The sequence below is a fragment of the Chaetodon auriga genome, chromosome 21, assembly GCF_051107435.1.
Source record: "Chaetodon auriga isolate fChaAug3 chromosome 21, fChaAug3.hap1, whole genome shotgun sequence".
Lineage (NCBI taxonomy): Eukaryota > Metazoa > Chordata > Actinopteri > Chaetodontiformes > Chaetodontidae > Chaetodon > Chaetodon auriga.
This window is the reverse complement of record NC_135094.1, coordinates 467,501-482,150: the sequence shown is the minus strand read 5'-3', so window position 1 is coordinate 482,150 and position 14,650 is coordinate 467,501. Positions and strand designations below refer to the sequence as shown.

The 14,650-nt window shown below is 51.3% G+C and overlaps 1 protein-coding gene across 9 annotated transcripts in view; it reads left to right on the top strand.

The window, feature by feature from the left end:
* The window catches only part of LOC143339613 (histone-lysine N-methyltransferase 2C-like), a 59,824-nt gene that overhangs the window by 4,985 nt on the left and 40,189 nt on the right, over nt 1-14,650 (top strand). For all 9 annotated transcript variants that reach the window (XM_076760905.1, XM_076760904.1, XM_076760902.1 and 6 more), the window contains exons 3-16: nt 626-705; nt 952-1,618; nt 1,734-1,913; nt 2,059-2,081; nt 2,393-2,482; nt 2,650-2,759; nt 2,847-2,997; nt 3,931-4,102; nt 4,656-4,770; nt 4,866-5,029; nt 5,189-9,627; nt 9,716-9,949; nt 10,820-11,883; nt 12,092-12,199. In XM_076760905.1, the coding sequence (XP_076617020.1) occupies nt 626-705; nt 952-1,618; nt 1,734-1,913; nt 2,059-2,081; nt 2,393-2,482; nt 2,650-2,759; nt 2,847-2,997; nt 3,931-4,102; nt 4,656-4,770; nt 4,866-5,029; nt 5,189-9,627; nt 9,716-9,949; nt 10,820-11,883; nt 12,092-12,199 (7,597 nt within the window). The remainder of the gene's footprint in view (nt 1-625; nt 706-951; nt 1,619-1,733; nt 1,914-2,058; nt 2,082-2,392; nt 2,483-2,649; nt 2,760-2,846; nt 2,998-3,930; nt 4,103-4,655; nt 4,771-4,865; nt 5,030-5,188; nt 9,628-9,715; nt 9,950-10,819; nt 11,884-12,091; nt 12,200-14,650) is intronic.

Below are 14,650 nucleotides of genomic sequence, written 5' to 3'. Positions count from 1 at the left end.
TCCTCAACACGAGTCATGTGTCACACGTGATCAGGACGTCTCCTGATTTTTATTCCCCCACAGTTACTGTGTGTACTGTAGTCCCTCCGTCCGTCCCTCCCTCCCTCCGTCCGTCTGTCAGTCTGGTTTTTGGAGCACAGGCTGGAGGAGGCTTTAACGAGCGAGCAGCTCCAGCTTGTGAGGACAGCGTGAGCGTCACCAGCCTCTGACTCTGGACCAAGGTGTGAGCTGAGACACTAAACTCAGGTCCTGAGATGAAACCGAAGTTTCACACGTTGATCTTGTCCCGTCTCCGCTGCTGATCCTCCCTCTTCTGTTTCTGGACCAGGTCCTCCAAAAGGACTCAGTGTCCAGCTCTGTGTCCATGTCCCTTTATTGGACTTTCTCCTGATGTTGCTTTATAAATCCGTTTCCTGAACGTGTCCCTCTGAACAAGCCGTAAACGTCTCTTCAGTAAGCTGTGAGACATGGAGGACGTCTCTCAACAGCACTGTGGCTCCATCTCCAGTGGACAGACGCTTGTCAGAAAGTAATCGGTTTTGTCCTCGCAGCAGGTTTATACTCTGAGTCGAGTCTGCTCAACTGACCGCCTGTGTTTTTGGTGTGTGTGTGTCCGCGCACGCAGGGGGCGGAGTCGAGGCCGAGCCCAGGTAGAGGATGAAGAAAGCATGGACGCCATGGAGAAGAAGACCCCCCAGAAGACAGGTGTGTGTGTGTGTGTGTGTGTGTGTGTGTGTGTGTGTGTGTGTGTGCGTGTGTGTGTGTGTGTGTGTGGTGTGTGAGCGTGTGTGTGTGCACCTCTGATTGGTCCTTCCTCATGATCCAGTGGATCTCATTTTTCTGCTTTTCATCTTTTTTGTATAAATTTGTTCTGAGTTTTGGTTTTATGTTGATTTGATGTGTGTGTGTGTGTGTGTGTGTGTGTGTGTGTGTGTGTGTGTGTGAGAGCAGAGGTGAAGGAGAAGACAACAGGACGCCGTCGGTCCACCTCCAGGAGAAAATCCAATGCAAACCCTGAACCTGATCCTGAACCCAGCCAGGACCATCTCAGTCTGGAACCTCCACCGGACCCTGACCCTGACCCTGAACCTGACCCTGATCCTGATCCTGAACTCAACCAGGACTATCTCAGCCCAGAACCTGAGCCGGACCCTGACCCCACAGTCCCAGAGTCCAGCCCAGAACCACCTCCCAGTGTGAATGAGGAGAACAGAACCAGCCCTGTTCCTTGTGCCCTGCTCCCAGCCTCCAGCCCTGGACCAGCGTCCAGTCCTGGGGAAGAACTTAGAGTCAGTCCCCTGCCCCACTCCCCAGTTCACAGCCCAACCCCCAGCCCCAAACCAGCCCCTGATCCCGCAGAGGACGAGCGGCCCAGCCCGAGCCACATGCCTGCCCCCATGGAGGTGGACTGCAGTCCCAGCATGGTTCCAAAGGACACAGAGAGGGCCGGGGTCAGTCCCACGGAGCAGAGTCCTGCCCTGAGTCCCTGCTCCAGTCCTCCGGTCTCTCCCTGCGGCCGACTGGAGGACGAGGACTCACTGTCCCCTCTGTTCCAGCGGTGTCTGTCAGAGGACTCCGGGGGCTCGCCCACCCCCAGCCTTGGACACACCAAAAAATGGTGAGGCAGAGTGTGTGTGCGTTCCAGTCCCCCCTGTGAGACTTTAAGGTTCAAGTTTAATCGAGTGTCTCTGTCCCTCTGTCTGTCCGTGTCCTCGGTGTCCCTCGCCCCGCAGTCTGAAGCAGTGTGCCTTCTGTTACCGTGGTGACGAGCCCCCCCTGGGCCAGGGCCGCCTGGTGGTGTTCGGCCCGACGCCCGGCTACATCCCCCTCCACATCCTTAACCGCCGCGCCTCCTCCGACCGAGACAACGACTGCCACGACCACTGCTACCGTGGTGACCAGGCCCCGCCCACGTGAGTGACCTCACTTCCTTTTTAGTCCTTTTCAAAATAAGTCAAACTGCCCATAAACATGTTTACAAGAGCCTCATGACTGTTCCTGTCTGTCTGTGTGTGTGTGTGTGTGTGTGTGTGTGTGTGTGTGTGTGTGTGTGTGTAGGTGCAGCAGTCCAGAGCAGAGTGGTGAGTACTGTCTGTTCTTCTGTTTGATGGTCCTGGTCCAGTCAGTTGTGTCTTTCTCTCTTCCTCCCTCTGTCTCCACTTTGTCCACATCTTTCACTTGATTTATTGAATAATTGATTGCAGGAAATCACGTTTGTTATTTGTTATTTATTTGTTATTTGTTTATTTGCGTGTTAAAGTCACCTGTGGGGGGGCAGCATGGCAGCACACCTCCTGCCTGGTTTGCCGCGGGTGTCTCGCCTCCTTGCTCCTCCTCAGTTTCAGGGCTCAGTGTTATGATCACCTCTTGATTGTGTCTCCTGGTGTTTCAGAGGAGGAGTCTTCCTCAGAGTTTGTGGAGCAGCTCGGACCCGTCGGCCTTCCACATGACATCAACGTCCAATCACTGTTTGACCCCACAGGTACTGGAAGCTCACGCCTCCTCTCCTTAACTCGTTTGTTACTCCTGACCTCCATCTGTCAGTGTCAGTCCTTTCAGGTGGGCCTGACTGTGTGTGTGTGTGTGTGTGTGTGTGTGTGTGTGTGTGTGTGTGTGTGTGTGTGTGTGTGTGTGTGTGTGCGCGTGCAGGTCAGTGCTGTGCTCACCTGCAATGTGCAGCCTGGTCAGAGGGGGTGTGTCGTGGTGAAGGCCAATCACTGCTCTATGTGGACAAAGCCATCGACTCGGGAAGCACACAGGTCGGTTTGTGTAGCATCTGATCACAGTCAGGAGGAATACAGCTGTGTGTGGCCTTGCTAAGCCCCGCCCCTCTCTCACCTGTCCAGGTATGTGCGTTCTGCCGTCGTCTCGGAGCGTCGTTGCGTTGCCAGGAGACGAGTTGCGGGCGGAGCTACCACTTCCCCTGTGCTGCTGCTGCCGGAGCTCACCAGGACTGGACCCAGAGACACACACTGTGTGCAAGACACACACACACAGGTACACACTGTGTGCAACGCACACACACACACACACACACACACACACACACACACACACAAGTACACATTGTGTATAGAAACCAGTGGAAAGACATGAGAATCGTCCATCGTTTGACTGCAGCTCTTTCTTTGACATCGGCTCGTTGTGTCTCTTCTTGATTGGTGTTTCAGATTGGAGGCTTAGCTCCAACTGCTGTTTGCCTCCATGAGATTCAAACATTGAGAACGTTTTGAAGGACTTTCTGGAAATTCAAACTTGGCTTCTCTCTCTCTGTCCGTCTCTCTGTCCGTCTCTCTGTCTCTCTCTCTGTCCGTCTCTCTGTCTCTCTCTCTGTCCGTCTGTCTGTCCGTCTCTCTGTCTCTCTCTCTCTCTGTCTCTCTCTCTCTCTCTCTGTCCGTCTGTCTGTCTGTCTCTCTCTCTCTCTCTCTGTCTGTCTGTCTGTCTCTCTCTCTCTCTGTCTCTGTCCGTCTCTCTGTCTCTCTCTCTGTCCGTCTCTCTCTCTCTCTCTCTCTCTCTCTCTCTCTCTCTCTCTCTCTCTCTCTGTGTTTGTCTCTCTCTCTGTCCGTCTGTCTGTCTGTCTGTCTCTCTCTCTCTCTGTCTGTCTGTCTGTCTCTCTCTGTCTCTGTCCGTCTCTCTGTCCGTCTCTCTCTCTCTCTCTCTCTGTGTTTGTCTCTCTCTCTGTCTGTTTGTCTGTCTGTCTGTCTTTGTCTCTCTCTCGCTCTCTCTCTCTCTCTGTCCGTCTGTCTGTCTGTCTGTCTGTCTGTCTCTCTCTCCCCTTCTCTCTGTCTGTCTGTCTGTCTGTCTGTCTCTCTCTCTCTCTCTCTCTCTCTCTCTCTCTCTCTGTGTTTGTCTCTCTCTCTGTCTGTCTGTCTGTCTGTGTCTCTCTCTCGCTCTCTCTCTCTCTCTCTCTGTCCGTCTGTCTCTCTGCAGTGTCCTCACAGTGTGTGTTGTGTTCGGATGGCGGTGATGTCAGCGGTCTGTTGATGTGTTGTTGCTGTGGTAGCTGTTATCATGGACGTTGCCTGGACCCCCCTCTGGCCCCCTCCCCCCTGTGCCGGGCCGGCTGGCAGTGTCCTCAGTGTCGGGTGTGTCAGAGCTGCAGGTAACACACACTCACATGTTTGATAATTGTTTCAGTGATGGACGAGCGTTCATGAAGAGTCAGAGACCAGCTGTGGACATTTAGCATTCTGCAGCTAAAGAGCAGATGTTTCCCTCAGGAGCTGGAGGAGACCAGAACCAGAGCTAAAAGAGAGACAAGACTGGACTGACGTCCATCAGGAGACACAAACAGAGTCCACATCCATCATCAGGTTGATCCTTAACAACTGAACGTGGAAATATGCGACTCAGTAATGAGATGTTCATGACGACTTTAGAAACTGGTGTCAGGTGTTGTGGAGTGCTGCTGCCCCCTAGAGGCCATAAAATCAGTTAATGCAGCTTTAATGTAACCGGAGCTTTTCTACACTGCTGAGATGAAACGTGTGTGAATCACATGAAACATCCATGACGTTTCTGCAGGAGAGGGACGAAGCACAACCCTCCTCTTCCTCCACTTATACCAGGTGTCATCCGACCAATCTGACAGGCTTTTTGTTTTGCTCTGTGTGTGTGTGTGTGTGTGTGTGTGTGTGTGTGTGTGTGTGTGTTAGATTGCGAGGGGATGAAGGTGTTTTGCTGGTGTGTGAACGCTGTGATAAAAGCTACCACGCACACTGTCTCACACCACCTCTGGATCACACACCGAGCACCGGCTGGAGCTGCAAGGTGAGACACACACACACGCTGATGTCAGTCTCAGTGTTGAACTTTGAACCTTGTGTGTGTGTGTGAATGTGTGTTTTAAAACCTCTCTCCTGTAGAACTGCAGAGTCTGCCGCCGCTGTGGTGTGAGATCATCAGGGCAGTGGGCCAATCACCCATTTCTGTGTGAGTCATGTGACCCGGCCCTGCTCTGCCCTTTCTGTGACCGTGCCCCGGACCTCTACACACCACAGGACTATCTGACTTGTATCTGTTGTCATAGGTACACACACACACACACACACACACACACAAACACAATTAGAAATATGACAGTTGCAAACCTGGCTTTTTGTCACATGTCAAGACACCGCTGCTGTCTGGTCTGTTGTGTGTTTAAAACTCTGCATTCGTACATGTTTTAATTTATGTTTTTTTACAGGTGTGTCCATACAGAGTGCATTGTCCAGGCTGGGGAGGGTAGGGCAGGGTCTGAAGATTACATCTGCTCCACCTGCAGGCCTCAGGAGGAGCCGCTAATCCCACAGACTTCAGTTCCACACAGTCCTACCAAGGCCTCACTGCTCAGTCCCACCCAGGCACCAACCATTAGCATTTCACAGCCACCAATTCCAGGTCACGCAGAGGCTCCACCTATCAGTCATGGCCCAATCCAGCTCGTCTTTTCAGACACACCACAGAGTCCTACCAAGACCCTTTGTACACCATTACAGCAAAGTCGTATGCCATCTCACCCTGCTCCTTCAGAGCTCCAGGACAGTCTTGTGCCATCTCCCCCTGAACCCACAGAGCTCCAACATAGTCCTGCACCATCTCACCCTGAACCCACAGAGCTCCAACACAGTCCTGCGCCATCTCACCCTTATCCAGCAGAGCTCCACCACAGTCCTGCACCATCTCACCCTGAACCCACAGAGCTCCAACATAGTCCTGCACCATCTCACCCTGAACCCACAGAACTCCAACACAGTCCTGCGCCATCTCACCCTGATCCAACAGAACTCCAACACAGTCCTGCACCATCTCACCCTGAACACACAGAGCTCCAACAGAGTCCTGTGCCACCTCACACCAATCCAACAGAGCTCCAACGTAGTTCTGCACCATCTCACCCTAATCCAACAGAGCTCCAACATAGTCCTGCGCCATTTCACGCTGATCCAACAGAGCTCCAACATAGTTCTGCGCCATCTCACCCTGATCCAACAGAGCCACAGCATAGTCCTTCACCATCTCACACTGAACCCACACAGCCCCAACACAGTCCTGTGCCACCTCACCCTGATCCAACAGAGCTCCAACGTAGCCCTGCACCATCTCACTCTGAACCCACAGAGCTCGAACATAGTGCAGCACCATCTCACCCTGGTCCAGCAGAGCTCCAACATAGTCCTGCGCCATCTCACCCTGATCCAGCAGAGCTCCACCACAGTCCTACACTATCACACCCTGATCCAACAGAGCTCCAACACAGTCCTGCACCAGCTCAACCTGATCTAACAGAGCTCCACCACAGTCCTGCACCATCTTACCCTGAACCCACAGAGCTCCAACGTAGTCCAGTGCTGTCTCACCCTGAACCCACGGTGCCCCAAAGTAGTCCTGCACTGTCTCACTCTGATCCAACAGAGCTCCAGCAGAGTCCGGCACCATCTCATCTGGAACCCACAGAACTCCAATGCAGTCCTGCACCATTTCCCTCTAATCAAAAATTACACCAGCAAAGTTCACTGCCATGTCATCCTGTTCAAATAGAATTCAAAAATAGCCCTTTGACATCTCACGTTGACTCTACAGAGCTCCCGCAGAGTCCTGCACCATCTCACTCTGATCCTGCAGAGCTCCAGGAAAATTCTTTACCATCTCACCTTGATCCCACAGTGCTCCCACAAAGTCCTCCACCAGGTCCAAAAGAACTCCAAGAAAGACCTACATCACTTGACCCTGATCATACAGAACAACCGAACAGCCACACTCCACCTCACCTTAGTCCATCAGAGCTTCCACAAAGCCCTACACAGTCTCAGTCTGGTTCAACAGAACTCCAAAAAAATTCTATGCCATGCTCAGCTGGTCCTGCTGAGCTGCAACAAAGCCCTATCCATGTGACTACCTCACACACCCAGCATAGTTCTTGCCGCTTTAGTTACACCTCTTCTAGCAGTACCCAGAATTCCACAGAGGATCGGCTTATGGCCACAGAGTCTCAGCATAGTCCAAGGGAAGGTAGTCCCACATCATGTAGCCATGTGCATTCTCCTACAGAAGAGCCTACAGAACCTCTGCAAAGCCCACCACCACACAGTCCTGTGCAGGACTGCGCTACACAGACCCAGCTTGATAAACCTTGTAATGCTAATATTATCATTACACAGCCTCAGCACAATCCCCCACAAAGATCACCTACACTGGATCAGAAGAGCCCTGGATCAAGCAGTCCTGCTCAGCTGCAATGTGGGGCTGCACAGCACATTTCTACACTGGACCATGACCTCTCACCAGTCAACTGTAGGTCTTTCCAAGCAGCAAGAACACAGGCCTCATTTAGGCCTATTTCAGCTCCATGTAGCCCGTCATCAGCCCCACTCAGAGCCAAACAGTGTAGTCTGTCACAATCTGCAAGCCCAGTACAGGCCCACTCTTCACAGCTTGCTAGGCCTTCAGAGCTTTGCCTACTTCCTTTTCAGCTTGCTCAACAGTTAAGACGCACAAAGGAATACACCCAAACCAGTACCACAGAGCTGAAGTTCTTGGAACATAGCCCTAAGCAGCTGAGTCCTAACCTTGATGGCCAAACACTGGAAAGTAGCCCTGCCCTGCTTATTCACAACTCCAGTCTGTCCACAATGCTCCCTGATAGCCATGACACAGAGGGAAAGCTTGCAAGCGAGCTTGTTCCCATTCAGAGTAGCTCACTTAGCCCGGACCATTCTGGTCCTGCTCATGTCTCTGTCATGCCCGCACCAGAAAGCCTTCTTCACATTCGTGCTTCAGTGGAACACAGTAGCCTAACTTGCTCACCTTGTGCTGATGACACGGAGGAAATTCCTCCCCCAGCTACCCACATTTCTCGTTGTGATAGCCCATCTATTCAAGGTAAAGATGTCCCCATACATATCCAAAATAACTCAGATAGTTGTCAAATGCCCACTAGCTCTACCAGCTCTCTTGTGGCTTGTTCGAACCCCATGCTAATGGACTCTTGCCCTGCCAATGTCAGCTTTACTTCGCAACCACCTATTAAATCCTCAGTGCAACCAGCCAACCCCTCAGCAGTCCTGGATGCACCCATCCACCCCATCTCATGTCAAGATGAGGAGATGGAGGTAGCTGTTGACCACCCCAGTTACTTTATTCAGTCAGAACCTAGTCCCAGTCATCCTAAATCCACTCTGGACTGTCCAACTAATACTAGCCCAACTCATGCTTGCCCAGTCAACACAGAAGCTAACTGTGGCTACAGTGTGATGGGCTCCATTCATGCTAAAGAGAGAACTAGTCCCTCTGTTTGTACATTTGCAGAGTTCGCACAGATGCAGACAAGCCAAAGTTCCCCCAATCCTGGTCATTCAAGCCCTTCATGTGTCCAGACTACCTGCAATCTGTCACAGACATCTCCAGAACAGACAAGCCCCCTGCCAACTCCAACTAGCTTTAGTCTTTCACACTGTAGGCCAACTGATACTAGCCCAACTGGTAGCTCTGTTAGCCACAGTCTGAGCCATAGTGGCCAGACAAGTTCCCATTCTGCTAGCGTAACTGATATCCACAGTCCACCTAGGTCTAGTCCTGCTGGTCAAGCTAGTCCTGTACACATACAAAGCACCGCTAAAAGTGCCCACTCAGGCCTAGTCCAAAGACAGACTCCCTCATTAGCTAGCACAACATACAGCAGCCCTGCACATGCTACTGTTGCTTGTGTTAGCCCACCTCACAGTCCAGCTCAGGCCAGTGAAACATATCAAAGCCCCACAGGTAGCCCCCATTACAGCCCAAATCCTGACACTGGAACCAGTTTTGGCCTGTCTGTGCTGAGCCCTACTTCAGCTAGTTCAAGTCTTAATGTGGACATGGTGGCCAGTTCCATTAGTCAGAGCTCTGCTGTTCCTAATGTGGTGGAGCTTGATTCTGGTCTTTTTAAACCTATAGACAGTATTAAGCAGATGAGCCCAAGACCTGCCAGTTCCCTACCTGATGACTCATCTGCTGTTATTCCCAACCAGGCCAGTTTGAGCCAGGTTAATCAGTCCCAAGGTAGTCCTCTTCATTCCCCTGACAGGTCTGCTGTTGAAAACCAACAAAGCATGGCCTCAGGAAGCCCCCTCTGTCAAAGATCAGTCACCCCTGTTGATGCTCCTTCCACTCAGGCTAGTCCAAGCCATGCTAGCCCTGTCCATTCTAGCCCCACTCAGGATAACACTGCGATGCCTAGCACAAGCCGCACTAGTGAAACGTCTGCAAGACCCCCACCCTCTGCCCCCTCCCACGTTAGCCCTCCTCAGACATTCTCCCCTCATGCTCCACAAGCTGAAGCTAGCTCCATGCATGGCAGCCCAGCTTCTAGTCCTGTTTGTGGCCCCTTGCAATCAGGTGATATGCAGATTAACTACAGTCCTATCCCTACCAGCCCCCTGCAGCCAGAGGCTAGTTCAAAATCTTGCCCTGGTGGCCCTTTGAAGTGTGAGGCTAGCCCTGGTCCTGATTCTGTTAGTCTGTTTCTTGCCATCCTGGGGCAGTCTGAAACCAGTCAAAGTCCTGGTCCTACTTGCCCTGTGCATCCTGATGCTGGTCCTGGAAACCACTCTAATACCAGCCCTCCACAAAACAATCAAACAGAAAGGCAGTCTGGAGCCACTGTGGGTGAGTGTCATTCATCATTAAAGAAGTGTCAGATGTATGTATGTAAAATTTGGTTTCCTGAGTTTATAACATCCTCCTCTTACCCAAGATGTAGGCATGGCTGAGCAACAGGTAGAGATGGTGCAACAGAGGAAGACTGAAGATGAGGAGGAGATCAAGAGAGAAGCTCCACAGCAGCAGGAGGAGGAGGTGGAGGAGCCTCATCGGACAGCGAAGGAGAGCCCAGAAGAGGAGGTGCATGTTAAGAGTACAGAAGGAGGAAGGAAACAAGACCAGGATGAGGAGAAGGATCAGCACAGCAGCTCAAAATGTCCACCTGCAGGTAGGAAGCAGCAGTGTTTACCTGTAGGTGTCTGTTCATGTCACAGTAAGTTTTTTGTGTTTTTTACAGTGACACATGAACTGGAAATAACTGATACTGAAAACTTGATTCTACCTGTTTTCGCTCTGTTAACAATGTAAAGGAAGACATCTTAGGTAAGAAGAATGGATTAAAAATGGGAGGAGTAACCTTCCCCGTAATGTAGGTTAATCAGTAAATGTCGTGATTCATTCTCAGACTTGGACGAGCGGTAGGATTGGACATCTCAGCACCATTTATTTGGTGTATGATATAAGTACAACAGTAAAGTATCCTAAAAATGTCAAAGCTTACAGGTTCTAAGTTTGAACACTGTTTCGACCCATCCTTGAGCTTCAGTTTTGAAGTGACATCATATCGTTAGAACTGTTAGCCTCGGAGTTTTCCGGTAATTGTTGTTGTTGTTTCCATCAAGTTATTCCACTGGGTCTCCTCCTCCTCACGTGGTGACAGTAGATAAAGATTTTTGTGTTGGTTCTTGCAGCCAACAACAGAGAAATAAGCATCTGTTGTTTGTAACGTTACTGCAGTCAGTGTTATTGTGAGGAAAATAGTAGTTAGCGGATGTAACTCCAGTTCTATGAGTAGGTACGTAACTCTCTACCTGCATGTTATCACACCTGGTGTGAAGAACATTATTTTCAATATGCTAAAACTTTAATCACAGCAATGAGGGTATTGCACAATCCATGTCATGGCATGACATCACACCGTAATGGTGACAAACTGGTGCACTGCCCGACCCCACCTGTCACTGTTGAGTTCAGCTGAGGCGGGGCTATAACGTGCCACCCTGCCCTGTTGGTCAAACTGATCTGTCTCTCTGCGCAGGAGTCCAACTGGGATCTGTCCCGAATGAAGGCCATCAGTCTCCTCCTCACTCTGCTGCTGCCTCCCCCCTCCTTCTACAGCCAGCTCCTGCCTCCCCCCAACCCACCACACCGCACTCAGCCTTACCCACCGAGCAGCCCCCCCCCACACCCCCATCTTCACCTCCTGCCTTCACCCTCTCCTTAGCACAATCTCCTCCTCCTGGAGCTGGCTCTCCAGAGGCCTCTCCCTCCTCCCCTCACAGGACTGCCTTACTCCCCTTGTGCTCGCCCCACACCCCACCTTCTCCCTCCTCTTCTGTGAACAACTGCCACGAGGAGGAGGAACCTACCGATCAACGAAAAGCTGAGACGAGGGAGGGTGCAGAGATGGCGCTAGAGAGCAAAACCCTTTCCTGTCATGTGACATTGGTGGACGATGACAGCCAATCACAGGACCAGTTTGAACCTGTTGCTGTGGCAGTAGAACCCACCAAAGATGAGCACCAATCACACGCTGAGCCTTCAGAGAGGGTGGAGGTGGAGCCTCCTGAAACGTCGGAGCCAACAGGAGCAACAGTGGCAGCTGCTCCGGACGTGGTTGCCATGCAACAACCATTGAGGGAGAAACAGTATGCAGAGGAGGAGCAGGTGGAGGGAGTGACTGGTAGCATGAATGAACAGGAAGTGGAGGAGGCGACGGAGGGCACCGAGCAGGAGGACCATTCAGATATGGGGGAGGAGGAGGAGCCAGTGAGCCCAGTGCTGGAACTGGACCCCTCTTTAGACGTGGAGGTGATGGAGCTGATGACCTCCTCATCTCCTCCCCCCTCCCTCCTGCACCTCTCCACTCCCAGCCCACCTCCTTTCACCCGCCGGGGGAAGGGCCGGACTCTCAGGCCTCCTCCCTGCTCCTCCAGGCCATCAGATGACCTTTCCATCCGCCTGAGGCAGTCTCCCTTCTCCACTGAGGCCTCCCCCGAGACCTCTCCTGTCAGAGCTCCCATCACCCCACCTCCACTCTCTCCGCCCTCACCTCCTCTCCGGTCCTCGCCCACTGCCAGAGAGTCTCCACCTCTCTCCAAGGTAAATGTAAGAGGAGACAACTGTGATGCCTCCTCTTGCTGTGACCATCTAGAGATTGACATCTCCTTGTTTTCTCCTCCTACCCACTGACCTCTTCTCATTTTCTCCTCCTTGTGACTGACCTCTTGTTTCCTCCTCCTACCCACTGACCTCTCCTTGTTTTCTCCTCCTGGTCACTGACATCTCTTTGAATGTTATTTGTTTCCAGCTGCAGGCACCTCCCACCACTGTGCTCCCCCTCACCCCTAAAATCGGCATGGGGAAACCGGCCATCTCAAAGAGGAAGTTCTCTCCAGGCAGAGCCAGGATCAAACAGGTACGTGACCTTTGACCTGGAGACGGTGTGTGTGTGTGTGCGTGCGTGTGTGTGTGTGTGTTTACTGTCAGTCTTTGAGCAGATCCTCACAATTGGAATCAGGATCACAGGAAACTTTGATGTTTCATTCTGACGCTTGTGTTCTTGTTAAAGTTAATTTGAGGTGTTGGGTCCTTCTTCTTCTTCTTCTTCTACTTCTTCTTCTCTTCACTCTGATCAAAGCAGCACACAGCTGTTTTCACATCCTCAGGGGATGATGGGAAACATCTTGTTGGGATGCACATAACTGGTACGTAGGTGGGACAGAAGTCAGAAATGTGTAACGTCAGTTGCCTGAAAACAGGCAGCACCCGAGTGGGTCTGGGTTACAGGTGACCGCTGCACATGGACACTGGGAACATTTTACACTGTGACGCTGTGACAGTCCAGCAGATGGCGGTAATGACAGATGCCAACCACCATGAAACTCATCAGCCCCTCTCATTGGTCATCACCACACATTTGTCGTCTATACTCATTTCTTATTGACACATTTGACCCAGTGACTGTGAGAGACATCCAAAAAACAACCGAGTGCCACAGACAAAGAGACGTCAAACTGAAGCAGAGCAGAGGAAAAGACTATACTAAAGCAGAGCAGCAGCACAGCTGTTCTTTGACGGATTGAGGACGTCACCCTGATGGGGACTCCGAGACAGAACGTCCTCTGAGGACGACTTGGTCCAAACACAACACCAAAGAAGATTGATCCTCGACGTCATCAAGGTGGTCAAACTGTCTCTGCCGCTGCCTTTGAGCAGGGCGGCACGTGAGAGGAGATTCTCACATCTCCACAGAACAAAAACCAGGTCCAGATCTGGTCTGTCACAGACTCGCTCTGAGCCCTGATCCACATTCACCTGTTCACTGTGACGACCACAGAGACATGTGACCTGTGGCCAGCTGCTGACCTGTGGACGGAGACGGCTAATCTGAGATCGAGAGGAGCACCTTCATCATCATCATCTTCAGGAAGATGAAGAGGAGCCCAGTGAGGAAGATGGCGTTTACCAAGACCACGTTCCATGTGGGCTGAGTACCAAACAGCTGAGTTGAAGATGTGATGCAACTTCCTGTTCCACTTCCTGCTCACCTGTCATTCACTGACGCTGCTCCATTCATTCTGTTCCTCAGCATGCTTGGTTCTCTCTCACGCACACACACACACATACACACACACACACACACACACACACACTCAGACACACTGATCACATGTGAAAATCATTGCATGAAGCTGTTTGTTTTTCTGTGTGTGTGTGTGTGTGTGTGTGTGTGTGTGTGTGTGTGTGTGTGTGTGTGTGCTGGGATGCAGCAGGAGTCCATTGTTGTTAGTTGACGTGATGTTCTGCAGACTATATCCTGGATTATATGCTGGATTATATGTGTATGTACAGACCCAGGCAGAGGTTTGGACACAGCGTCTGTCCCCCTTTCTTCTGTCTCTGTAGTATTTTCTGTGTTGTACGTGAACACTGATGATGTCAGAACTGTGAGAGGACACGTGTGGGACTGTGTCACAGAGTGAAGGAGGTGGACATGTTTCAGACTCCTCTCTCTGAGCCTCCTTCAGCTTCGACGCAGCTTCGCTCTCTGTGCTCCTTCTCTCGGCTGCTTCGTGACGTGGTCACCTGGACTGATTCAGGTAACAGGTGAGACGTGTGCGAAGGTCATTGGTGGAACGTCCGTCCTTCTCAATGAGTCTGAGAGCATCAGGTGTCGTGCAGAGGGAGTGTTGGTGACAGGTGTGTATGAAAGAGTTACCTGAGGAGAGGTGAGCTGTGTTCGATCAGCTGTTTCCTGCTGAAGGATGTTGTTGCACTGATGAGAAATAAAAGTCTGCTATAGTTTAATTAGTTTGTTTTGGGTGAACCACCTGATTAATATTCTCACCTGTCAGCCTCTCGTACATTGACCTCAGTGTAAGGATCTCTAATCTGTCTGTCCACGGAGACACGGACGAAGCCACAGATACTTCACAGCAGAAATCTGTCTGAACCACAGACAAACGCTGAGAATCAGCTGATTTTACATCTAGGAATCAGCTGATTTTACATCTAGGAATCAGCTATTTTATGTCTCGGAATCAGCTGACAGCGCTTTCCAGTGTTTCTAAATGAGCTTGTTTCCTGTTCCTGATCACCTGACAGGTGCACCAGTAAACACTGAAAGGTATCTGCACGAAGCAGATCTTCATCATGGATGATTCACTGGTTTTTGCTCCCAGTCTGTGTCCCAGTATGACTGTCTGTCTCCTGAGTGGTTGCATGTTATTTTATTTTTTTTATTTTTCAGTTTGACTTTTTATTTTGTGGCTGTTGCATTTATGTTACTGCATTTTGTCCCCCACCTCCTTCTCCGCTTCTCATTCTTCACCCCCCTCCTCCTCTTTCCTTTCTCTTCCTCCTCCTC